The sequence below is a fragment of the Suricata suricatta genome, chromosome 7, assembly GCF_006229205.1.
Source record: "Suricata suricatta isolate VVHF042 chromosome 7, meerkat_22Aug2017_6uvM2_HiC, whole genome shotgun sequence".
Taxonomy (NCBI): Eukaryota; Metazoa; Chordata; class Mammalia; order Carnivora; family Herpestidae; genus Suricata; species Suricata suricatta.
The window spans coordinates 30448631-30470162 of NC_043706.1; the positions used below are offsets into that span (position 1 = coordinate 30448631).

General features: G+C 39.1%; 1 protein-coding gene and 1 pseudogene across 1 annotated transcript; both read right to left on the reverse strand.

The window, feature by feature from the left end:
* Positions 1 to 3579: 3579 nt before the first annotated feature.
* On the reverse strand, positions 3580 to 3907 carry LOC115297173 (annotated as a pseudogene).
* A 4167-nt stretch (positions 3908 to 8074) lies between these two features.
* BTNL2 (butyrophilin like 2) lies at positions 8075 to 20421 on the reverse strand. Its single transcript, XM_029945664.1, has 8 exons — positions 20343 to 20421; positions 17915 to 18262; positions 15958 to 16239; positions 14826 to 14846; positions 10811 to 11158; positions 9505 to 9786; positions 8724 to 8819; positions 8075 to 8130 (listed from the first exon to the last, which is right to left on the reverse strand). The coding sequence occupies exons 1-8, from the start codon at positions 20419 to 20421 to the stop codon at positions 8096 to 8098; spliced, it is 1491 nt and encodes a 496-aa protein (XP_029801524.1). The 3' UTR covers positions 8075 to 8095.
* Between the last annotated feature and the right edge of the window lie 1111 nt (positions 20422 to 21532).

Consider the following 21532-nt stretch of genomic DNA (forward strand, 5'->3'; position numbering starts at 1 on the left):
TATCTGACTTCGACTCAGGTCATGATCTCATGGTCTAGTTCGTAACTTTGAGTCCTGCACTGCTCTGTCTGCTGTCAGCGCAGTGCCCACTTTAGATCTTTTGTCCCCCTCTTTCTTCCTCCCCTGGTCACACCCTCTCTCTCTCTCTTTCAAAAAAATAAACATTTAAAGAAACTGCATTTAAAGAGAAAATCCTATTTTAACTAGTTTTGTTATTTTGTTATATGAAGAAGGAGGTGGTGTTTGAAGGGAAGAATCACAGTTGAGTAATTCTTGATACATGTTACTAGTGTTGGAGATACACAAAATTGTCCAAGTCTTGTGAAAGTTAATAGCTCAGCTTGTCTTTTCTTCAGGCCTGTATCCACTGACCTTTATACTTGGAGTCTGCCATAGGGTGGGGAGGACTGATATAAAACTATAAACTATTTGAGCGGGAGCCCAAACCTTTTGTGAGGGAACCCTACACACACACACACACACACACACACACACACACACACACACACACACAAACACACAAATTTTTTTTTAACAAATTCTCACTGGTTAGCAAGTCTTGAATTGTCTCATATATGAGTATGTGAATGACAAAGGAATTGATGTTGCAGTTTATGTTTTTAAAGAAAAATAGTCAAATAAGAATTTAAAAAAATCTACAGGCTTCATAGAGAAAGAGTCATTGAGAATGCTGACATATATATATATATATTTTTTCTTCTTTCTGACTATCTTTTTCTCACTGTTCAGGGTTTCTTTCCATTTAGTGCAACCTTATGTCTTCTAAGATATAAAATATGGGCTTCTCCTGTTAAGCAAGCTCCCTCTTCCTGGAGACAGAAGAGATCCACTTAGACTTGTCTACACTATTAACAGATCTTTATACCACACTTCCCATTATCAACCTCTCTTGGAAGATGTATTTCCTTAGCAACATTTTGCTGACACATTATATTCAGTATTGAAACCCAGGAAGAATGAAACCAGAGCTTAGAATATTAAATTTACTGGCAGTAAATGGAGGGCTTATATAACAAGCAAGCAAAAATAAAGGCAGGAGAGAGGCAAATGAATGGTGCGCAAGTATAAACAGCTGGAATCAAATGAACACGATGGATGAGAAGGGATTTCTGGACGTGAGAACCCTTTCCATGAGATAACCACAAAACATGAACAAATAGGATTGAAACTATGATAGAAAAGGAAAGACAACAGGTTTTTTGGATATTTTACATTTGTTATATACTCTGGACAATTAGCATGAGGTTTCCAGATGAATTTTTAAGTATCTCAACTGCAGAAACTAAAGACTGCTTCCACCTGTCACTCCTCCACTCATTTTTTTTTTTAGAAAAGCCAGCATAAAGCACTTTTATTGCAATAATAAAACTTGATAAAGATATGTAGTGTGGGGAGGTGGGAGTGGGTAGGCAGCAATATTTTTTCTCACCAAATCATTATACAGGACAGCAAAGGGCGAGACGGGGTAGGAAGGCCAGGAAACTAAGATCAGCAGGGGTCGCTGAACATCAAAAGCCAGAAGACACTGAAGCTTTTTTCAGGACAACACTCAAGGGTTGTCATGATGTCTGGACTTTCACTGGGTGACTATAAGCAGCCCTTCAATTTAAACTTAAAAATATTTTTAATGTTTATTTGTTTTTGTAAAGGGGGGAGGAACTCCCACTCCAAAGACTGACTTTGAGATTATGACCTCAGCTGAACGGACACCTAACCAACTGAGTAGCCCAGGGTCCCCATCCATTTAAACTTTAAAAAAAATGTTTATTGGGAAGCCTGAGTGGCTTAATCGGTTAAGCATCCACTTTAGCAACTTCAGCTCAGGGTCATGATCTCATAGTTTGTGGGTTTAAGCCCCATGTCAGGCTCTGTGCTGACAGCTTGAAGCCTGGAACCTGCTTCGTATTCTGTGTCTCCCTCTCCCTCTGCCCCTTCCCCAATCATACACTGTCTCTCAAAAATAAATTAGAATGTTAAAAAATTGTTTTAAAATGTTTATTTTGAAAGAGAGAGTGCAGGAGGAGCAGAGAGAGGGAGAGAGAATCCCAAGCAGGTTCCATGCTATAAACACAGAGCCTGTCACAGGGCTCAATCTCATGAACCATAATGACATGAGCCAAAATCAGACATTCAACCAACTGTGTCACCCAGGCATCCCTTCAATTTAAACTTTTGATTAAGGTTCTTAAAATTGGGAAAGTAGAGCTTGGATAGCTATGAAATTACAAATGTTCAGAATATCCATTAGAAAAACCACAGGATGGAAAAAAATAGTAATAATAAGCCAGGCCACAAAGAAGGCTTTGGCGGTCCCTCCTGGCCCGACACAGATACCTATAGTGTCCAGCAACTCAGTGAGAATGATCTGCCTGTGACCCAGCAATAGCACTACTAAGGATTTACCCAAGGGATATAGGAGTGCTGATGCATAGAGGCATATGTACCCCAATGTTCATAGCAGCACTTTCAACAATAGCCAAATTATGGAAAGAGCCTAAATGCCCATCAACTGATGAGTGGATAAAGATGTGGTTTATATATACACTGGAATATTACTTGGCAATGAGAAAGAATGAAATCGCGCCATTTGCAGCAAACTAGATGGAACTGGAAGGTATTATGCTGAGTGAAATAAGTCAGTCAGAGAAAGACAGATATCATATGTTTTCATTCATATGTGAATCTTGAGAAACTTAACAGAAGACCAGGGGGGAAAGGAAGGTGGAAAATAGTTACAAACAGAGACAGAGGGAGGCAAACCACAAGAGACTCTTGAATACCGAGAACAAACTGAGGATGGAGTGGGGAGTGGGGGAGAGGGGACAATGGGTGATGGGCATTGGGGAGGGCACGTGTTGGGATGAGCACTGGGTGCTGTATGTAAGCCAACTTGACAATACATTATATTTAGAACACACACACACACACACACACACACCCCAAAAATAAAAACAAAAAAAATCCAAAAGGCAGAGGGTTTAAGAGGAGGCTGGCATGGGACATTGGAGGCATGGCTCTCCCACTTCCCACTTCGGTTTTAGGTTGGGCTTTTAATTTGACCCAAGGACATGTCTCAACTTGGAGAGTAATTGTGCCCTCAACAACACCTTAAATCTGCTATGGCTTTGCAGTGCAGCAGCAAGAATATTTAACGTATGACAGATAAAAATTTCATCCAAAATAATAAAGATTTCTGCATTCTCCCCCCACCCACACACACACCAATTCCTATTCTAAAGTTAACCCATTAACTGTGCTGCTAATACGTGACTAATGCTTAAGTGGAAACCTAGATCCAGAAGACTGAAACTGAACCTTCACACCAAAGCAAAAACAAATAAAATGAGTAACAAATTTATGGCATATAATTTAGTTCAACATACTTAGGAGAAGAAAGGAAAAGAGCAGATCTGGGTGCTAAAACATTCAGTCAGGGTCATGCTTATACAGAGCATGGAGAAACATTAGGAAAAGCTCCCTTGGATTCACATGTGCTTCTGGGGCACCAGATCCCTTCATGGCTCATCTAAGAATGGGGAGGAGGCCCTGTCATTCTTGTCATTCCAGTTTCAGAAGTTCCATGTCAAAGAGGACAGTAGCATTTGGTGGGATGATGCCTGGGTTCCCAGTGGCACCACACTGTACATGTAGTCTGGGGAGACAGTTTGGCTCTCTGACCCACAGTCACCTGGGCAACCTTTTCATCCCAACCTTGGATCACCTCCTGCTTACCTACCATAAATGTGAAGGGATTCTTTCTATCCTGGGAAGAGTAAAATTTCCTTCTGTCTTCAAGTATCACTGGGTAGTGCACCACATAGGTCTGACCATGCCTGGGCAAGGTTCACCCAATTATGGGGTAGATGGTCTCCACCTGCACTCCCATGGCTGCAGCAGAGGCTGGGCAGGCAAGCAGACCCACTGAGGACCTGGGGACAGCTCTCTGGCTCTCAAATGTTGTTTTCCTTGTTGTTTTTGCTGTTGTTTTACGTAAGTTCTACTGAAGTCAGGACTCTGAGATCAAGAGTCACATGCTTCACCACTGAACCAGCCAGGTGTTCCTATTCCTCCACTCATTTTAATGGATCTTGTCCTTCTAAGCTTAGATATTGAGGAGCATAGGATAACGGTGGGCAATGAAAAAAATATGAAGGTTGATGTTCTGCTGGGATCACAGTTGTAGAAATGTGAGGGATAACATCATCCACATATCCTTATCTCTGCTGTGGGTAAATCAACAAGCAATGAAGGGTCTCCAAGTAGCCCAAAGTTCCTGACAAAGTAGTAATCTTGAATTCACCATTTGACTCCTTCATTTAATTATTTATTGCTGGACTACTCTGGCAATCCCATTCTGAGTAGGGTCTAGGAGGGAATAATAAGACATTCACAAAACAAAGAGAGACTTTACTAGAATAAAAAAATATTTTAAGGCAGGAATTATGCCTTAGTAAGCATTTAATGTCTACACATGACCACAGTGCATTCTACAGTTAAAGTACTTTATAAATATCCTATTTATGAATCTATTCTTCTATTTCATAAATGTTTATTGATCAACTAATACATGTCACTTTTTATGAGGACACACACACACACACACACACACACACACACACACACATGATATGACTGCCTTAATGGAGCTTTACATCTACTGACAATGAGGAAAAAGTCCTGCAGAGGGGTTGACAAATTTAGTCTTGGTTTCTTTCCGTCCTCTCCTTTAAATTGAGACTCATCTAACCTGTACATCTCTTCGGAGAGTCGCCTGTGCTTTGCATGACTACAACCAGCTACCTATGCATCAGGAGTGACAGGCAACTAGATCCTTGGTGGCAATCCAGTTACTCCTGCATAAGTCACAGTGATGGCTCAGTGATTGGGGTGTCTTCAGCTACCAATCAATCTCCTTCCCAATGGTTTTTCTAACTAGCATTGGAACTGAGAAAATAAATTAATACCCAATTTGGTGAACTAAAGAAAAACATATTTCACTATGCATTATAGTGAAATAATGTGACTGATAAAAAACGTTTTCTTGAGACCTTCCTAGGGAAAACCTATATGTTTAAATATTAGGTCAGCACAAGTACATAAAACTAACAAGCAAAAGGTTAGACTGGTCAGGAAGGAAGACAAAAAATAAATAAATAAAGGGATAGTTGGCTTTTGGACTTTATTAAATAAAACATTTAAATTACATTAAATCAAAATAGAGTAATATTAAAATATTTTAAGGCAAAACTAACATATCTACTAATAGATTTGTTTTCAAAATATAAAGTATATATCATGGTATATTAAAGGTAAATCAGCTGTCAAACCCCATGGAATGTACAACACAAAAAGTGAACCCTAAGTGAACCCTACCTATGGAGTATAGTTGAAAATAATGCATCAGGAGTGCCTGGGTAGCTCAGTTGGTTGAGCGGTTGAGCGTCCGGCTCAGGTCATGATCTCATGGTTCGTCGCTAGCTCAGAGCCTGGAGCCTGTCTTCAGATCCTGTGACTCCTTCTCTCTCTGACCCTCCCCTGCTCATGCTGTCTCTCTCAAAAAAAATTTTAAAAAAATGCATCAGTATTGGTTCGTCTGTTGTAACAAATATACCACACCAATGCAAGCTGCTTAATAGTAGAGGAATTACGAGGAGAGAGAGAAGGGATATGAGAATGCTTTAGATTTTCCACTTAATTTTGTAGTAAACCTAAAACAGGTCTTAAAAAATAAAATTTTTTAATAAAAAAAGGAATGAAGTACTGGTACATGCTACAACATGCATGAACCTTAAAAACACTATGTTAATTAAAAAAAAAGCCAGACACTAAAAACAAAATCCATATATTTTACAATTCTTTTATATGAAATATCTAGTATAGGCAAATTCATAGGGACAGAAAGTAGGTTAGTGGTTTCCAATGGCTGGGGAGAGGAGAAAATGGTTAGTGATGCTTAATGGTTATGGAGTTTTCTTCTGGAGCAATATTCTGGAACTGGATGCCGAAGATGGCTGAACAAAAGTGTGAAGGTATGAACACCACTGAATTGTGTACTTTAAAATGGCTAAAAGGATGAGTTTTATGTTAAGTGTATTTCACAGTTGAAAAATTTTAAACTAGGTAAAATAAATGTGTAAATACCAGTGGGAGAATAACACATAGTTTTAAACACAAATGTATGAATTTAAAAAAGAAATACATAAAAAATACTATGAGCCAAAAGAGACACTCCAGAATGTGGCAAATGAATGATTTTTCAAAGGACAGTGATTACTGTGATGGCTGTCATCCTAGCAGAGTGCCATTAGTAGGTATTCCTCATTCTCACTTCAGAAGATTTTAAGACTTTTCCCAAGTCTTTCCTTTTCAATAGTCTTTCTTCTTCCATGTGTAGCTTCTCTTTAGTTCATTAGGACTCTAAAAATATATTGCTGTGTATTACATTTATTACTTATATTTATTCATTTTAGAATTATAAATTTTAATTGTGCACTCTTTTGCTCTAAAAATAAAATTGACATCTTCATATACATGACACAATTAATTTTTCTCTTTTTTCCTTTTATTGCTAAATAATTGACATAATCACTATATAAGTTTAAGGTCCACAGCATGATGGTTCAACTTGCATATATTGTGGAAATGATTACCACAGTAGGTTTAGTTAACATCTATCATCTGATATAGATACAATGAAATTAATATATTTCTTGAATTAGAGTTTCTTTTACTTTAAATTTTTTTCATTTGAGTAAAGTCGACACACAATGTTACATTAATTTCAGGTTCATGGTGATTCAACAAGTCTATGTCATGCTATGCTCACCACAAGTGTTACTACCATCTGCTCCCATACAGTACTATTATAATATTATTGACTGTGTTCCCTATGCTGTACCTTTAATTTTTGTGACTTATTCATTCCATAACCAGAAACCCATATTTTCCACTCCCCTTAAGCCATTTTTCCCTTACCCCTACCCCTTCCCTCTAGCAATCAATAGTTTGTTCTCTGTATTCATAGGTCTGATTCTGCTTTTTATTTGTTTATTCATTTGTTTTGTTTTTGGATTCCACACATAAATGAAATCATATGGCAGTTGTCTTGGACTCGAATTTCTGAAAATTTCTTCACTCCAAGTTCTCTATTAACTTTTTGAAAAAGTCTGGAATAGGAATTCAACATTTCATATGATATTCAAGATTATATGTCAGTGATCAGATTTCTCTTTCTATTTAGCTGTATTTTCCCTTACTTTTTTTAAACAGTATTTTTCATTTCCTTAAACCCGTTTGGAAAATTATCACCTTCATAAAGAAACATATAAAATAATAATTCCTTGCATTTCCTCTTCTAGAACTAATTGCATTTCCCACCGAATTTTCTAAGAGTCTTTGGTCATCACATATCAGCAGCAGGATATGTGGGAGAGGGTAGTTCTCTAAAGGATCAGTCTCCAGATAAGATTTGAATCCAGGGTGACATTAAAGCATCTTGATTTGGTAGCTGGATGATAGTGTGAACCCCTTCAAGCAGCTGGTAAAAGGAGAAGAGCTGGGATTTAGAATATAATCCTTATTTCCAGAATCCAAGGTTGTTATTTCCCTTGGAGGTGTTGCAAATTTTTCTGGGTGCAGGAAAGATGTTAGGAGAACCCACATTAAGGAATCAAAGAATAAGACAAAAAAAAAGTATAGTTTTGGAGAAGAGAATTTGGGGGAAAGTGTAGATAGAGTACTTGTTGGTCATATTATAAAAGGAAAGGTATCCAGAGGCTATCTTCTGATCCATCCTGGAGCCAGCTTTAGGGAGAGGAGGCTTGGAGGAAAGGTAATGGTACAGTACTGGTTTCTATAGTGACTCACTCATTGCCTGAACACATTGTCAGGTGACACAGGGATGGTTCCCTTGTTATATTATCCTTGACAACACCTGGGACCCATACCGTCTTGTCCTCAACCTCCACTGCTCAGTATGACTTCCCTGACATGAGCCCCTCCTGGCTTTGAGCAAACTGTCAAATATCTGTAGGATGTATGGCTCCATGAATATGCTTGTATTCCTCAGAAACCATCATTTCTGGTTGTATTTGGATCCAGTGACGTTCACTATAGAGAAAGAAAATAATATTCTGATAATAATCAATGTGGGGAGTATTTTAAAATATAAATTTTATGATATTAACATCCAAACAGGCAAACCAAAGTTACAGTGACATAGAAATGTGAAGTGAAGGAACTTTATAGGACACACAAAACAACCTCTATGTCAACACATAGAGGCCCTTCATCCACAGAACAAGAACCGCCAATAAGTGAGCCACCATCTGTTTAAAGATCTTAATGAAATGTTCATGCCACCAGGATCTCACTCAAGTCTCAGCTCTCAGCATTGAAAGCATAGATGACTACGCTACTTTTTTCATCCTCTGCTTAACTAGATCACTTGGGAATGTTCACTGGGGGATCAAATTATTGTCTTTTAATTCCTTTGCTTCTAATATCACTATAAACTCTGGTACCATTCAACACTGACCCTCCATTCCGTGAATGTAAACCATGGACTGTTATGTTTCATTAATTATTAAATATTCACTGAAAGCCTCCCCTATGTGACTGCTGAAAAGAGAGGCTAGGGAAAGTGCACAGTGAGGTTCCCATTACAAAGTATGCTCCATACCATTTCTATTTACCTGACTTACCTTTTTTATAGCTCTTCCTCATGACCAGGCCTACAGCTGCAGCAGGAAGCAAGCCCCAAATAAGCACTATCTTCCATGAAAAAGTCATCATGGGCTCTAAAATGGAAAACCCATAATCTCATTAGATCATGAAACTGGAAAAAGTCCAAGATTGTTCTTTCTATCTGAGCAGCTCCTAGGCTAGGGAATAGGGTGAGAAGTGGGTCTCTCAAGGAGGTAGCTGCTCTGTTCCTCCCTGCTCTGCAGAAGCTGAGAAGAGACCAAAGTTTATGCTAGCTTTATTGTTTGCTCCTGTCAGAAACACACACACACACACACACAGACACACACAGACACACACATTTCTTTCCTTTCTCTTTTCCAATTATATCACCACCACTGGAGTAATCAGGGTAGCAAAAGTATAAAATTACCTAATCCACAGGCATGAAGATGATGTTAAGGAAAAGTAGTTTCTAATTCTGAAGACAATCCACAGTAAAGAAAAAAGAATACCCAGAGTGATATTGTTTTTACATCAGAAGAAAAGACTTTGTCCTACAGGACAGTAGAGTCAATTCTTAAAAGTTAGTGTATACACAACACTATAACCTTAGGACTTTAGTCAAGGGATGTCAGTAGGATCTCCAGATGTCCTGAAGACCAGTTTTCAAGAGACAGTGGAGAATTTATCCGAGAAGAAAATAAAAATTAAAATGTAGTAGAGCAATAAAATAAGTAAGTGTGAGTTTGTCTTCATGTTTATTTTCCATAGTTGAAAGGAACACATGGAATCACCAACCTGAGAGGGAAAAAGTTGCCATTTTCTCCTCACCAAGAAGGGGGTTGCTAATGGAACAGGTTACATTCACAATAAAGCTGTTTGTGACCAATAGAGACGTCTTCACATGGAACAGCCCATGACTGCCTTGAGTCAGAACCTCTGGAAATGATGGTATCGTCTTTCCTTCCATGTCCTTCCACTGCACATGGGGCTGTGGGAACCACCCTTCTGAATCACACATCAGCTCTATTTCTCTATCCTTCTGTCCTATTATGGAAATTTGTGGAGAAGAACCCAGACCTGGGGAATAGAGATCAAGGAACAAAACCTCAAGTGTCTGCCAAGTGGTTACTTGCCAGTAATTTCACAAAGAGGAGAGAGCTCAGAGATCCAAAGGGTTGGGGAAGAGAACAAAGCTTATAGTGGAATTACATTCCACTGAGAGATGAGACTAGCTGGAGTGGTTTATTGTTTTGTTCTGTTTTTTAATTTTTGTCTTCCTAACTTCAATCCTCAGAGAGAGTCAGAGGAACAGTCAATTATAAATCCAATCTTTTCTTGTCTGTATATGTGAAAAAAAAATAGCTTTGACCATGACATGAATCACATGGACAGGATAAAAGAAAATGATTAAGAGAATATTCTCAAAAATCAAGATTTTATAAATATGTATGTCCAATGGCAAAAAATGATGGAATCCATTTAACTTCGCAACAGGTGCCCCTCAATATGTGGGTATGTCATTAATATGTTTATGAACCAAGACACAAAATCAATGGGAGAAACAAATCAATTACCCAAGATATTGACTTGTGTCTTCAATCTTCAGTGGCATTTGCTACCCTCAAAAAATCAATTCTAACTCACAGTATAGGCAGTGGGAAGTTATCATGCAGGGGGTGGTTGGCCGTTCCTCTTCCATCCTGCCAGTTCTGTTGAAACATTATTTTAACTGATATGTGGATCTAGTTTAGTCTTCACATAGTCATACTTCCTAGTAACTACACATTTTCCAGAATTTAATAACACTCTGTGAAATAATATTTTTGTGTAAAGATGTGGAGTAAAATTATCCAATTTTAGCAAATGTATTGTCACTTTATGGAGATCCTGGTAAGTGCACAGATTTTATACACAGAGAATTAAATCTGGTTCATTTGAGTTTGTCAACTTTAAGTATGTTCCTCTGCATCAGAGTGTTCAATATAAAGTTGACAAGTGAGTGAACATTCAGAAAATTTCAGGTACCAGGGGAAATTTCCAGGACCTAGCATGTTAAAGCAGTAGGAACAGAGGTTGAATCCAAAACATCTGGAATCCTTACCTACTATCTTCAGATCCAAACTGGCCTCCTGGTAGACACCATCTTTTCCAAAAAGGCACTGGTAGTGCCCATCATCTGACGTTGTGGCATTGTGTATCTGCAGGGTCAGTCTCCCCTCATTGATGGCATCACTCACCAACACTGTCCTTCCTCTATATTCTGCCATCTGCTCTTCAGTCACATGTTCCCCATTTGTGTACACATAAACAGCAGGATAATGGTGTGATTGGACCCACCTCACCTCCATGCTTTGTGCATTAGTCTTGGGGTACAGATAACAGGTTAATTGTATGTCTTCTCCCACTCTGACATAGATGGGCTGGGAAGGTCCAATCACTTTTAAGGAAGCTGTGAAATACAACAGACAAAACACAACGAAAGAAACAAAATGGAGCAAGTAGTGTTACCGGTAAGAACATCTCCAGTGGTGTTTAGAACCCATGGGCATCCCAGGAAGCTGTGAGGCTCAAGGTCAGACTTTACAGAGGGGGAGATTTGGTGGAATCAGGGTAGAGGGTGTCCCTGTTCAAGGTAGAACCATTCCATGATATGTGTCAGTCTGAAAAAGAAAAACCCACTAATGGAACCCACAGCTGCCCTTACCTATAGTTTTATTAAGATTATACCGCAATAAAATAATTTTGCAATTAATACTCCTAGAATATAATTTTTATCACTTCACATCTATTCAACTTCTTTAAACTACTATCCAATCTGTGTATGTCTCAGTTTCTTAAACTATAAAATAAGTATATCACTGTCAAAATCATAAGATCATTCTGGAGGTATACATATAAATCTATACAAAGCTCTTGGATGACCATACAATGTGAGTGGAGGCACGCAGACCATGAGACTCAAGGGCACTGTAGCCATTCCTTCTGTCTTGATAATGAAAAGGGATAAGAATGAGTCTCAGGTGGATTTTTAGTAATGAAATGTCGAGAAACCTTGCCCTGGTTTGGTTCTTATATCACTTTATGAAATGTTATATTTTAATTCCCTAAGGTCCCACATATGTGGAGTTCTAAACACACATCAGGTTCAATGTCATCAGATTATTTTGACAAACAATGTAAGATCAAGAATTGGGAAGGTTGTTAAAATACAAGACATAAAACAACAACGAATACGCAGAGGAGTCTAGTCCTCCCATTGTGAACATTGGGGACACTCTCTGGTGGCTTTCCCTGGCCCGGGCTGCGCCACACTTCCAGTTCAGGTTCTGGCCAGGCCGGCTTTGCTCTGTTCTAAATTGAGAGTCAACTTACTCTATCAAGTGGTAAAAAAGCTCTCACAGGTTGTGATCATTTATAATATAAATACAGGCATAAATTTGTATACGGTTTGGATGGGAATCAATGACAAAAATGTCCTAATGATGTAATTAGCCAAACTCTGCTAGGTATGTCTCTAGAAAGGAAAGTTGCCATCAACACGATCCTAATTTTCAGATTATTCTTTTCTATTATAGGTAAAATTTGGCTCCCAATTTTTTTTGCTTTATCCTTCAATTTTACCTAAAAAATATTATCTTCATTGCATATATCTGCTAAAATATTAAGGGAAAAGTAGGAGTCAGAAAAAATGTACTAGGGATTAGTCTGCTGCTCTTTCTCTATCCATATATTTTACAATAAATTGCTTAATAAAACAGATTATTTCCATATGTCTATTACCCATTTGAGTAGGTGTATCAGAGATATATGAAACTCCTGTTTTGCCAGAATTCAAGTAAAAAATAAAGTTTAAAGGGCAGGGGAAAAAATCATGTAGCCCAATCTGTTAATAATTGATATTCTACTAGAGTGATCTCTCCTTGAGGGAAGCGCTGCATAATTCCCTTTCTCTATATAGTTTTGTCCATCGCCTTCCACACAATTTGTGATGACATTTGTTATTTTGTTTTAGTTGGTGGTATTGTATTGCCTCAGAATACTACGAAACAACATTTACAATCTCAGATGGAGTATACGGCTCCACTTTCTTCATGGTACTGAAATGCCCTCTGAATATTCATGGAAAATTAAATCTTCTCTGGAGTGTGCAGTTTACTGCACACCAATTCCTTCAAGCATGATAATCCCATCATATGTCATATAATTTTGATATTATATAAGATTAAGTTAATTATATTGGGTCATATCCAGACTCTTAGGGCCTGACACTACATTAGAAACTAAATTCAACACATTCATTTTGAAGATGAAAATATAGACCAACGATTTATGAAAATCACACGTAAGTGATTAAGAATTTGCACTCTTAAGTTAGATTAAAAGGTAAATATCACTATTTCTTAGTGGTTTCCCACAAACCACATATGTCTATAAGATTGCTTCCAGCTGTAAAATGAGGATAAATCTACTAACTTTTATAACTATTGTAAGAAAAAGAAATGATGTCTGTAAAGCATTCAGATTCATGCCTGGCATATAATTAATATTTTTAAAAACTAGTCATTATTTTTTATAATAAGATTTTTTGCCAGAGTGAGAACTGGGATTCCAGTCCAAGGACCTCTACAGGCAACCTCGGTTTGCCAGCCCTCAACTGCAGCGGGTCCTTGCTGCCAAGCTCTAACTCATGAGGATAATACAGAGGGAGCTGTGAAGTTCCTGGTGTCCTCGATCAACAACCCTCAAAGCTCCTGAGGTCGTAGCCCCATGACCCCTTCCTGTCAGGAAGCTAGGGGAAGCTCCATATTTTCATCATGCTTTACTGTGGTCCCAGAAGGTCAGCACAACGAGGAATCAGACTGCATTTTGTGTGCTGGGTCTGCAGTGGACATGTCCAATAGGTTCAGGTAACTTAGAGGAATGACTTTTCACCTAAAGTCTTCCTGAGAGACAGAGAGAGACATGTGTCAAACTGCCCCAAACACTGACTTGACTTTCTGATCTGTAACTAGTAAGTTCTGTTGGTTAAGGTTTCTGTTTGATCATGAGCAGATCCCCAGGCAGAAGGGGATCTCACTTAGAAGGTGAGGCTTACAGGGGTGAAGCTCTCCTCAGATTGTAGAGTTACCTTTGATCTTCCTGAGGCCCTTTCCGTTATCTTTATGGCTTGATAGGGTCAAAAATATCACACTAGACTCTGGCACAGATTGAGGTGTGTTTGCCACCCTGATTTTCCCCCCAAATTCCTACGTGGACTGAAAATTATGCTTAAGCTCATCTAACATGCACATAAGCACGCACACACACACACCTTCTTATAACTGGTGACTTGAGAGAGAGCAGGATATTGATGGAGAAAGTAAGTGATACAAGGTCATATGAATCTGGGCAGGGAGCAGGCTGGTTATCATGGTTTGGGAGAAGACATCACCGAAAGAAGGAAGATGGTAAGGAAGTAAAGGAGAAACTGAAAGAGGCTCAAATATCAGTTGGTTACTTTTTAAACCATTTATCTTTATCTTAGGTACAGTAAAATAATAATACTGCAGTCCAACTACTACGTTAAAAAAGAGAAACAGAAAAAGAGAAGCAGGGAAATGATTTTTACCCAGGCACATTGTCCCAGGATGATCTGGGCAAGTAATGGCTCCCACCCAATAGTGATGAGGTTGGATCCCCTGGGGTGAGGAAAAGGTGCGGAAACCACAGCAGGGCCAGAGGGTTGAGGTGGTGGGTGGGGACTTCCAGTTACCATGACACCGCCTTCACACTCCGAAGATTTTAAAAGGGCCTCCAGAGCCCCGCCACCTGTCCTATAAGGCACCGCTCTTTCCTCCAGCCAAAGAGAGCGGCGATTATGCCTGTGCCCTTTATGGGTGTCCATCTGAGGCTCACTGGGGACCCTGTGAACACATATAGTCACAGGTTACGCAGTGCAGTGGTGCCTGAGGGAGGCTGTGGAGGTCTGAGTCTGGCTAGTCACCCAAGTCGAGGCTCTGTTTCTCCTCCGGATCACCAGTTGTCATGGCAGCTCCCGCCGGCTTTGTCCAGGGATTACTAGTTCCCTTTGGGGAGGCAGAGTCTTTTCTACACTAGTGCATCCAATGTCTACTTACCTAGCTCATTCTGGAGTTTCTCTGTAAAAAGAATGAGAATAATATATTAAAGAATTTGATCTAAGGAAAGGAGAGACACTATTAAAAGAGAAGAAAGAAAAGAAAAGGAGAGGAAGAGAAAAGAAAAAAGTTCTACATTGTATTGAAAAACTTAATTTATAAAAAATAAATATAGAAAAATATCATTTCCCATAGATCATCTGGTGATCCAGCTGTTTTTCTTTTTTTGTTTATGTTACTATTTAACATATTGATATTTACATATTACATAATACATATTCTTTTTATAAGTGCATGAAAGTATAAAAATATATGAACATAGAAAATTATTACCTCAAATTGCAAACTGAGAGATTAAACACATACATATTATAATACATATATAATATATATTCAGCTCCTTTTAACATTCACATGTGATGTTTACTTTAAATTCTCTCAAATATCCATTTATATGAGTAAGAATAACTATATCCTGATATCTAAGTATAGAAAGTGTCCCAAAGTCTTAGCACTGTTTTGAGTTATTTGAATCCATTCTTCTTTACATGATTGTAAATGTTTATAGATAGATAGATATGTAATTAGGTAGATAGATAGATATAATCTTTATCATTAATAGTCCATCATGAATTTTTTCAACCATTAAAATCATTTGAAAATATAATTTTGCATCAATACTATAACTTATAGTAACATAAGACACTTAACACTCCACTGTTATATTGTGCCTTTTTTGCTGTTGTTTTTGTTGTTATTTATAAATAAGGTTATAGATAAGAGGCTATTATGTAAATAGTTGTCTCCATTTCTGATTATCTTCACATGATAGGTTTCTAGAAGTAATTGATACAATGTTATAGGAAAACATTTTAATTGAAAGAATATAGTTTTATTTTCTTTGTCATGTGATGCATACTTGAGAACTTTAAAATAACTGGAATACCATTAATAACAACTATTCAATCAAAATACAGTGTATATTTCCAACCATTAATGGTTTATACCTTTTAATACATATTACTAAATTTTAGATATTTTCCTTGATAAAAAAATATTAAGTGCTAAGGAACAATCCCTTGAACCTTTCCTGTTAATCTGAGCACACTGGTCCTAGAGGCAGAGCTCTGACCTGGAATGGAGATGACTGAGCTCTTCTCCTCCTTGAGGATGGGGTTGTGGATGAAGCAGGACACAGTCTCCACAGAGGCGTTCCTCAACTCGAGATTGGCTTCCACATAGAACAGGCCGCTGTCGTCCTGGACGGAATGCTCAGAGACAGAGAGCAACTTCTTTCCTGTGGTATCTTCCCAATAAACCTGGGGCTCTGGGAACCAGCCTTTTGCAGTGCACACAAGCTGGACTCCACTTTCTACAGGTCCCTTCACATGGATATAAGGGGAAGACCCCACACCTGTGGAGGGAAGACACAGCCCTGAGGACTGGAACCCATGGAGGCACAAGTCATAGAAAACGAGATCCCAGTGACATGGCTTATAGTGAGGGGGCAAGAGTTCATAGGTCTAGGGAGCAAGAAGTAGTCCAAAATCTTCTTCCCGTTCAAACTGGGGTTCATACACACTTTGCTTGTTCCCCAGTCTAGATGTATAAACTTTAGCATTTGTATTTTTCTTCAGATCCAGCCAGGAGGAAATAAGAGAAGAGGACATAATGACATTTCGCTCATGACACTAGTACTGCCAGCAAAGATATAATTTATTTGAGCTTCCCAATGCCACAAACTTTGTCTGACATTTTAGATGATACCTTGACTCTGATTAATTAATATGTTTAATATAAAGCCAGAAATAATCTCCATGGGGACTATTCTTCACATTCTTTCTGTTGGTGGATTGTGATCGTGGGGAGCAAGTAGACCACCAGCACATGTAGAATGGGAAGCCCCATGAGGCACTCTTGTTTTTAGATCTTTCTTCCAGTAAACAGGAAAATGTTTTGAGAAATCCTAGCTATATGTAATTATGAGATTCTTTATTCAACATCACTCTCAAACCCGAAACAATCTATGGGATAGAATCCCATAGATTCTATCACTTGCTGGGGGAAACAGAATCACTCCCTTCATCTAGAGCCTTAGAAAATGTGTGGCTTATTTTCAAAGGTTCCTGATAGTGAACAGCTGCCTCCCCCTCTCTCCACATCTCAGAAACATCTATACTCTTTCATCCATCTTCAATCATAACATACATAACATAACAATAATGTTCATAAGTATTAGAAAAACAGTGTTAGGAAATATTTTTAGTGTGAGTCAGAGATGGCAACATCTCCAGAGAACTATTTCCCTGAGAAGGTAAGTGGATTTGCCTGATTTTCTCAATAGCATCTGAGGGAGTTATTCCTGTCAGGGAACCATATGATTATTTACTTTTCAGATATGCGTTTCCCCCCCTAGGACAGATCCTTTGTTAGTCATCCCCTTCTTCTCAGCCGTTTCCCACTTTGCTAACACAAGAGCATCAGGCAGAACTCTGTCATTCACAGTGGCTCCAAATGCACCTGGAAGTCCTCAATTCATTGAACACTAATATTTGATAATCTCTATAAAGATTTGATAATCTCCATAAAGATAAATCTCCAAAGTTTTAAACCACTTTGTTCTCAGCATTAGCCTTCTAACTGAGGGACACTCCACAATGAAACACAATTTTCGCATTTAATGTACTGCATATTGGAGGTCGGGTAGAGAAGAACCCATTCCATTGACATATGACTGCTGGGCAATCAGCTAGACTCGCTCACTCAGTGATTGATTTACCCTAACACACCAGCCTGATATGGCGAGACTTTGTGCCTCAGAAACATTGCTGATGGCCAGATGTCATGGATTGCCATTAGTTGTCAAGAATAGTCAAAACTGTACGTTTGAGAATATTGTTTTAAGTCCGCTTGCTTTGAAGACTTCAGACCTACCTGCCTTCAACTGAAGGCATTCCTCTTCAAATGCAGAGTCTTGAGCATTAGGAATTGCCTTGATGACTAAAGGGAATTCTTCAACTGGCAATAAGCCTACCACAAGTTAATGTACTTCTCCTTCCAAGACTCTGGGTCTTTTCCAAGATATTCACCTGTTACCTTAAGCAGCAAGCTCGTTTCTTCACAATAGTTATTCTCTTGGAAGCGGCACCAGTATTGCCCATCATCAGATGGTCGGACGTTGCTTATCTTCAAAGCCACACTTCTCTCAGGAATATCATCCTTTATCCATTCTACCCGTTCTCTGTACTCCTCCATCTGCATCTCGGTCACCTCAGCTCCATGCCACAGTGCAAACACAGGTGTGCTGGGCTCTGAGCGGTACCATATCACCTTCGTGGGCATCATGGCCTTCTTGGGGAGAAGCTGACAGGTTAGTAGGGCGTCTTCCCCAATCCTGGCCAGTATAGGATGTGCTGGACCAATCACTCTCCAGTTATCTACAAAATAGGGTGAAAAAGAAGAATCGGGAAATGTCAACTGGAAGATTAATATGCTTGCTTTGGATGTCCAACCCATCAAAATGGAGGTACCTGCAGAAGGAAGGGTTTTATTTTCAGTGTTTTAGACAAATCTAGCATGATATTTGCACATTTGGCTGTTAAAAAGACAATTTTGTGTACTGACAAAACATGCAGTTGAAATACTTGAGTGTTTGCACTAAATCTGTCACCAGATGTGTGATTTGAGGGGTAAATCCATTATATTCAGTGAGATTTGAGATTTAAAATTTCAGTTTCTTCACCTTTAAGATACTAAAGCTACCATCTCTGGGTTGTTTTTACTCTCAATGAGTTAATGTGTAAATGGATTTTTTACATTAGGAATATTGTTTGTGATTTATTTTATATTTTATAGTAATGTATTTTATAGTTAGTGATTTTATTTTATAGTGTTAGTGACTGATTCCATAATCGTTTTTCCTAAAATTTAGGTAATAAATTCATTCATTGGATTTTCAGTTTATCAGGATTACTCTGGTCCTAGGGAAGGAGCTGGGATTATTTTTTAACTTTAAACAATTTTTGGTCAGGAGTAGGCAAGATTCTAATTATTGGAACTGTGAATGTATAATTCAGTTTTTTCATGGGCATTTTATGATGGATTAAGAGCAGTAGTTTGTCCAGAGAGTTTGAGCCTTTTAATCAAATTTCAAGTCATGTTTGACCTTTTTGTTGTTATCTACAAATTGAAGATATATTTAATAATTCTATTTGTTATTATGTTTAATACTCTCATAAGTCATGTTATTATATCCTTTCTTATCCTAAAATGCTCCAGGGCCATTTTCACTTTCTCTGCCACATCCGATCTTCCTAAAAAGGAACCTCAACTTGCTCACTTGCTGATCAATATCAAGTCAAAACGTCGCTATAGAACTGAATGGAGATCTGCTTGCATTCTTCATTTATGGAGTCCAAATATGAAGCTAGGTCTGAAATCATTATATCTGGTTGACTTCTTTTACAGGTTAAGAAATTGTATGACACAGAGTGCAGGACATCCCCATGTCATACCACACGGTTTCTGGCAGCACTCAGTCTGGAGCCTGTGCCTTCTGGTGCCCTGTCTAACGTTTTTTCCTCTTCTGCTGTTGTGTTTTCACTGGGACTCTGATATTCCTCTGACACCTAATTTTCATACTCTTTTTTAAAGATAGAATTCAGCTACTGAGATTTCAAAATCCATTTCTTGGAAATCTCCTTCTTGTCTTGTTTCAAGTATTTTTATGCTACTTAATTTATGCTAAGAAGCAGCCATGTGTCTTGTCCCCAAAGTGTTGCCCTGCAGAGAAGCAGGAAAATGGATGAATAACTTAATGCGTTCCTGGTACTATTGCATGTGAAGTCTCATTTAATCCTAAAGCCTGTCCTAGCCTGTAAGACACAGACACACTGTTATTCTTATCATAAAGACAAGGACACTAAGGGTGAAGTACTCAAATAACTTTCCAAAGATAACACAGCTGGAGGTGGAGGATGGTTTTTGGAATGTAGATGCTTTGGGTTCTGGACCGCCAGTCCTAATAATGCCCTAGCCCTTTTGACTGGGAACTCTGCATATGGACTGTGTAAGAGTTACCTTAAGATGGCGACCGAACGACCATTTTGCTGTGGGTCAGTGCACAGACAACCCCCACCCGCAACCCTGGAATGTCCCACATTTGTTAACAGCCAATCATGAAGCTCCAGCTTCCCTTCACCCTGACAAAGGAGGCGACCAATCCCACCCAGCCATAGCCCCAAAATGCCCTTACTTGGTAATCTGCCCTCCAGAGACCAAACCCGGAACTCTTTCACCCATAAAACACTTCTCCCTCCCATACTGGGCTCGATTTCCCTGATTCAACCTCTACTCGAGTCACAGAGCCTCGGCCAGGAGCCGCAGACCCCAATAAAGGCTTTCTTGGCTCCATAACTTGGTCTCTTTCTTTCTTCTTGTCTCTGCCTCCACATATTAAATCTTACAGACTGTATCACTGGGACATCTGGGCATACAGTGAAAAGAAGAGCATTCTACCTGGCTGCCTCATGGTGAGCAGTATGAAGAAGAAAGAGGCAACGGCACCAGACAGGCTGTATCCTGGAAAATCCACCATTCTCCCTGGAGCAAACACAAGAGAAAATTATGAGTCCACCTAAATGAGGCTGTCATGGAGCAAATTCAGTCTATGGTTTCCAATAGTTACATAGTCACAATAAGGAATCAACATTAACCCCTCTCCAGCCAAGCAAAGAAATCGACTTGGCTCCATTTCTCTGCAGTTACCATTCATCTCTGACCCCTTACCGGGAGTGTGTGGTACTTTGTTACTTTTTTAGGCCTGAAGGAAGATTTCTGATTGAAATGAAAAGCCCTCCTGAACTAAAGGAACAATAATATTTCCATGTTTTTAAAAATCTCCTAAGATCTATTTATTCTGAGCATGCAGAAATTATATGGTAGGATTGAAATTTTTTTTCTTGCCCTCCTCCCAGCCCTTCCTGCAAAGTTCTTCACCATTACCCTCTCCTAGATGTACGGGCCAGAGCAGGAAGGCTCCGCATCCCGCCTCTGCAAACAGGAAGCCATTGCTGGTGCCTCTGGAGAACCCAGGGGGCAGGGCACGCCTTGGAAAATGAAGGAAAGAGTGGTGGAAATAGCGCTACAAAAGGAGACCGCCAAGGAAGCCACCCTAAGTGGCCTTTCAGTGTCATCTTGAAACACACAGGAATGGGTGTAAGAAATAGCCCAACTGCAGAGATTGGCGGACCCAATGCTCATTGTACCAGCATTCTAAAAATATTTCCACACAAATACACAGTTTTTAAATTACCAGGACAAAAATAGAATGTTAGCTTTAGTTCTGAAAACGGAAACGTTCAGAATGAAAGCAGCATAAGGCTCATTCCATCTGACAGGCCAGATACCTGATTGCTTCACACGAGACGGGAAGAACCGGTTTAGGAGCAGCGATAAGCTAGTTATTGTTTCTTTTTCCCCAGAAACGTGTGCCGGTTAATTCTATAGAGCAGGGGGAAAGCGACGTTCACGGAAATAGAGACCAGGTGTCCCTGGAGATTCTTTATACTTTATTATCACTGTTCCCTGTTTAAAATGATGCATACTTTCATCTAAAATATCTTTAGGGAGGGGTGCTTGGGGGCTCGGTTGGTTAAGTGTCGGACTCTGGCTCAGGACATGATCTCCAGGCTCCCGCGTTCAAGCCC

Excerpts from the sequence above, each read along its gene's own strand:
- BTNL2 (XM_029945664.1), bottom strand. The coding sequence starts at position 20,421 with ATGGTGGATTTTCCAGGATACAGCCTGTCTGGTGCCGTTGCCTCTTTC. Across the intron at positions 18,263-20,342 it reads GCTCACCATGAGGCAGCCAG|ATAACTGGAGAGTGATTGGT; the intron begins GTAGAATGCTCT and ends CCTATTTTGTAG. Across the intron at positions 8,820-9,504 it reads GGCAACTTTTTCCCTCTCAG|AGCCCATGATGACTTTTTCA; the intron begins GTTGGTGATTCC and ends TTTCCATTTTAG.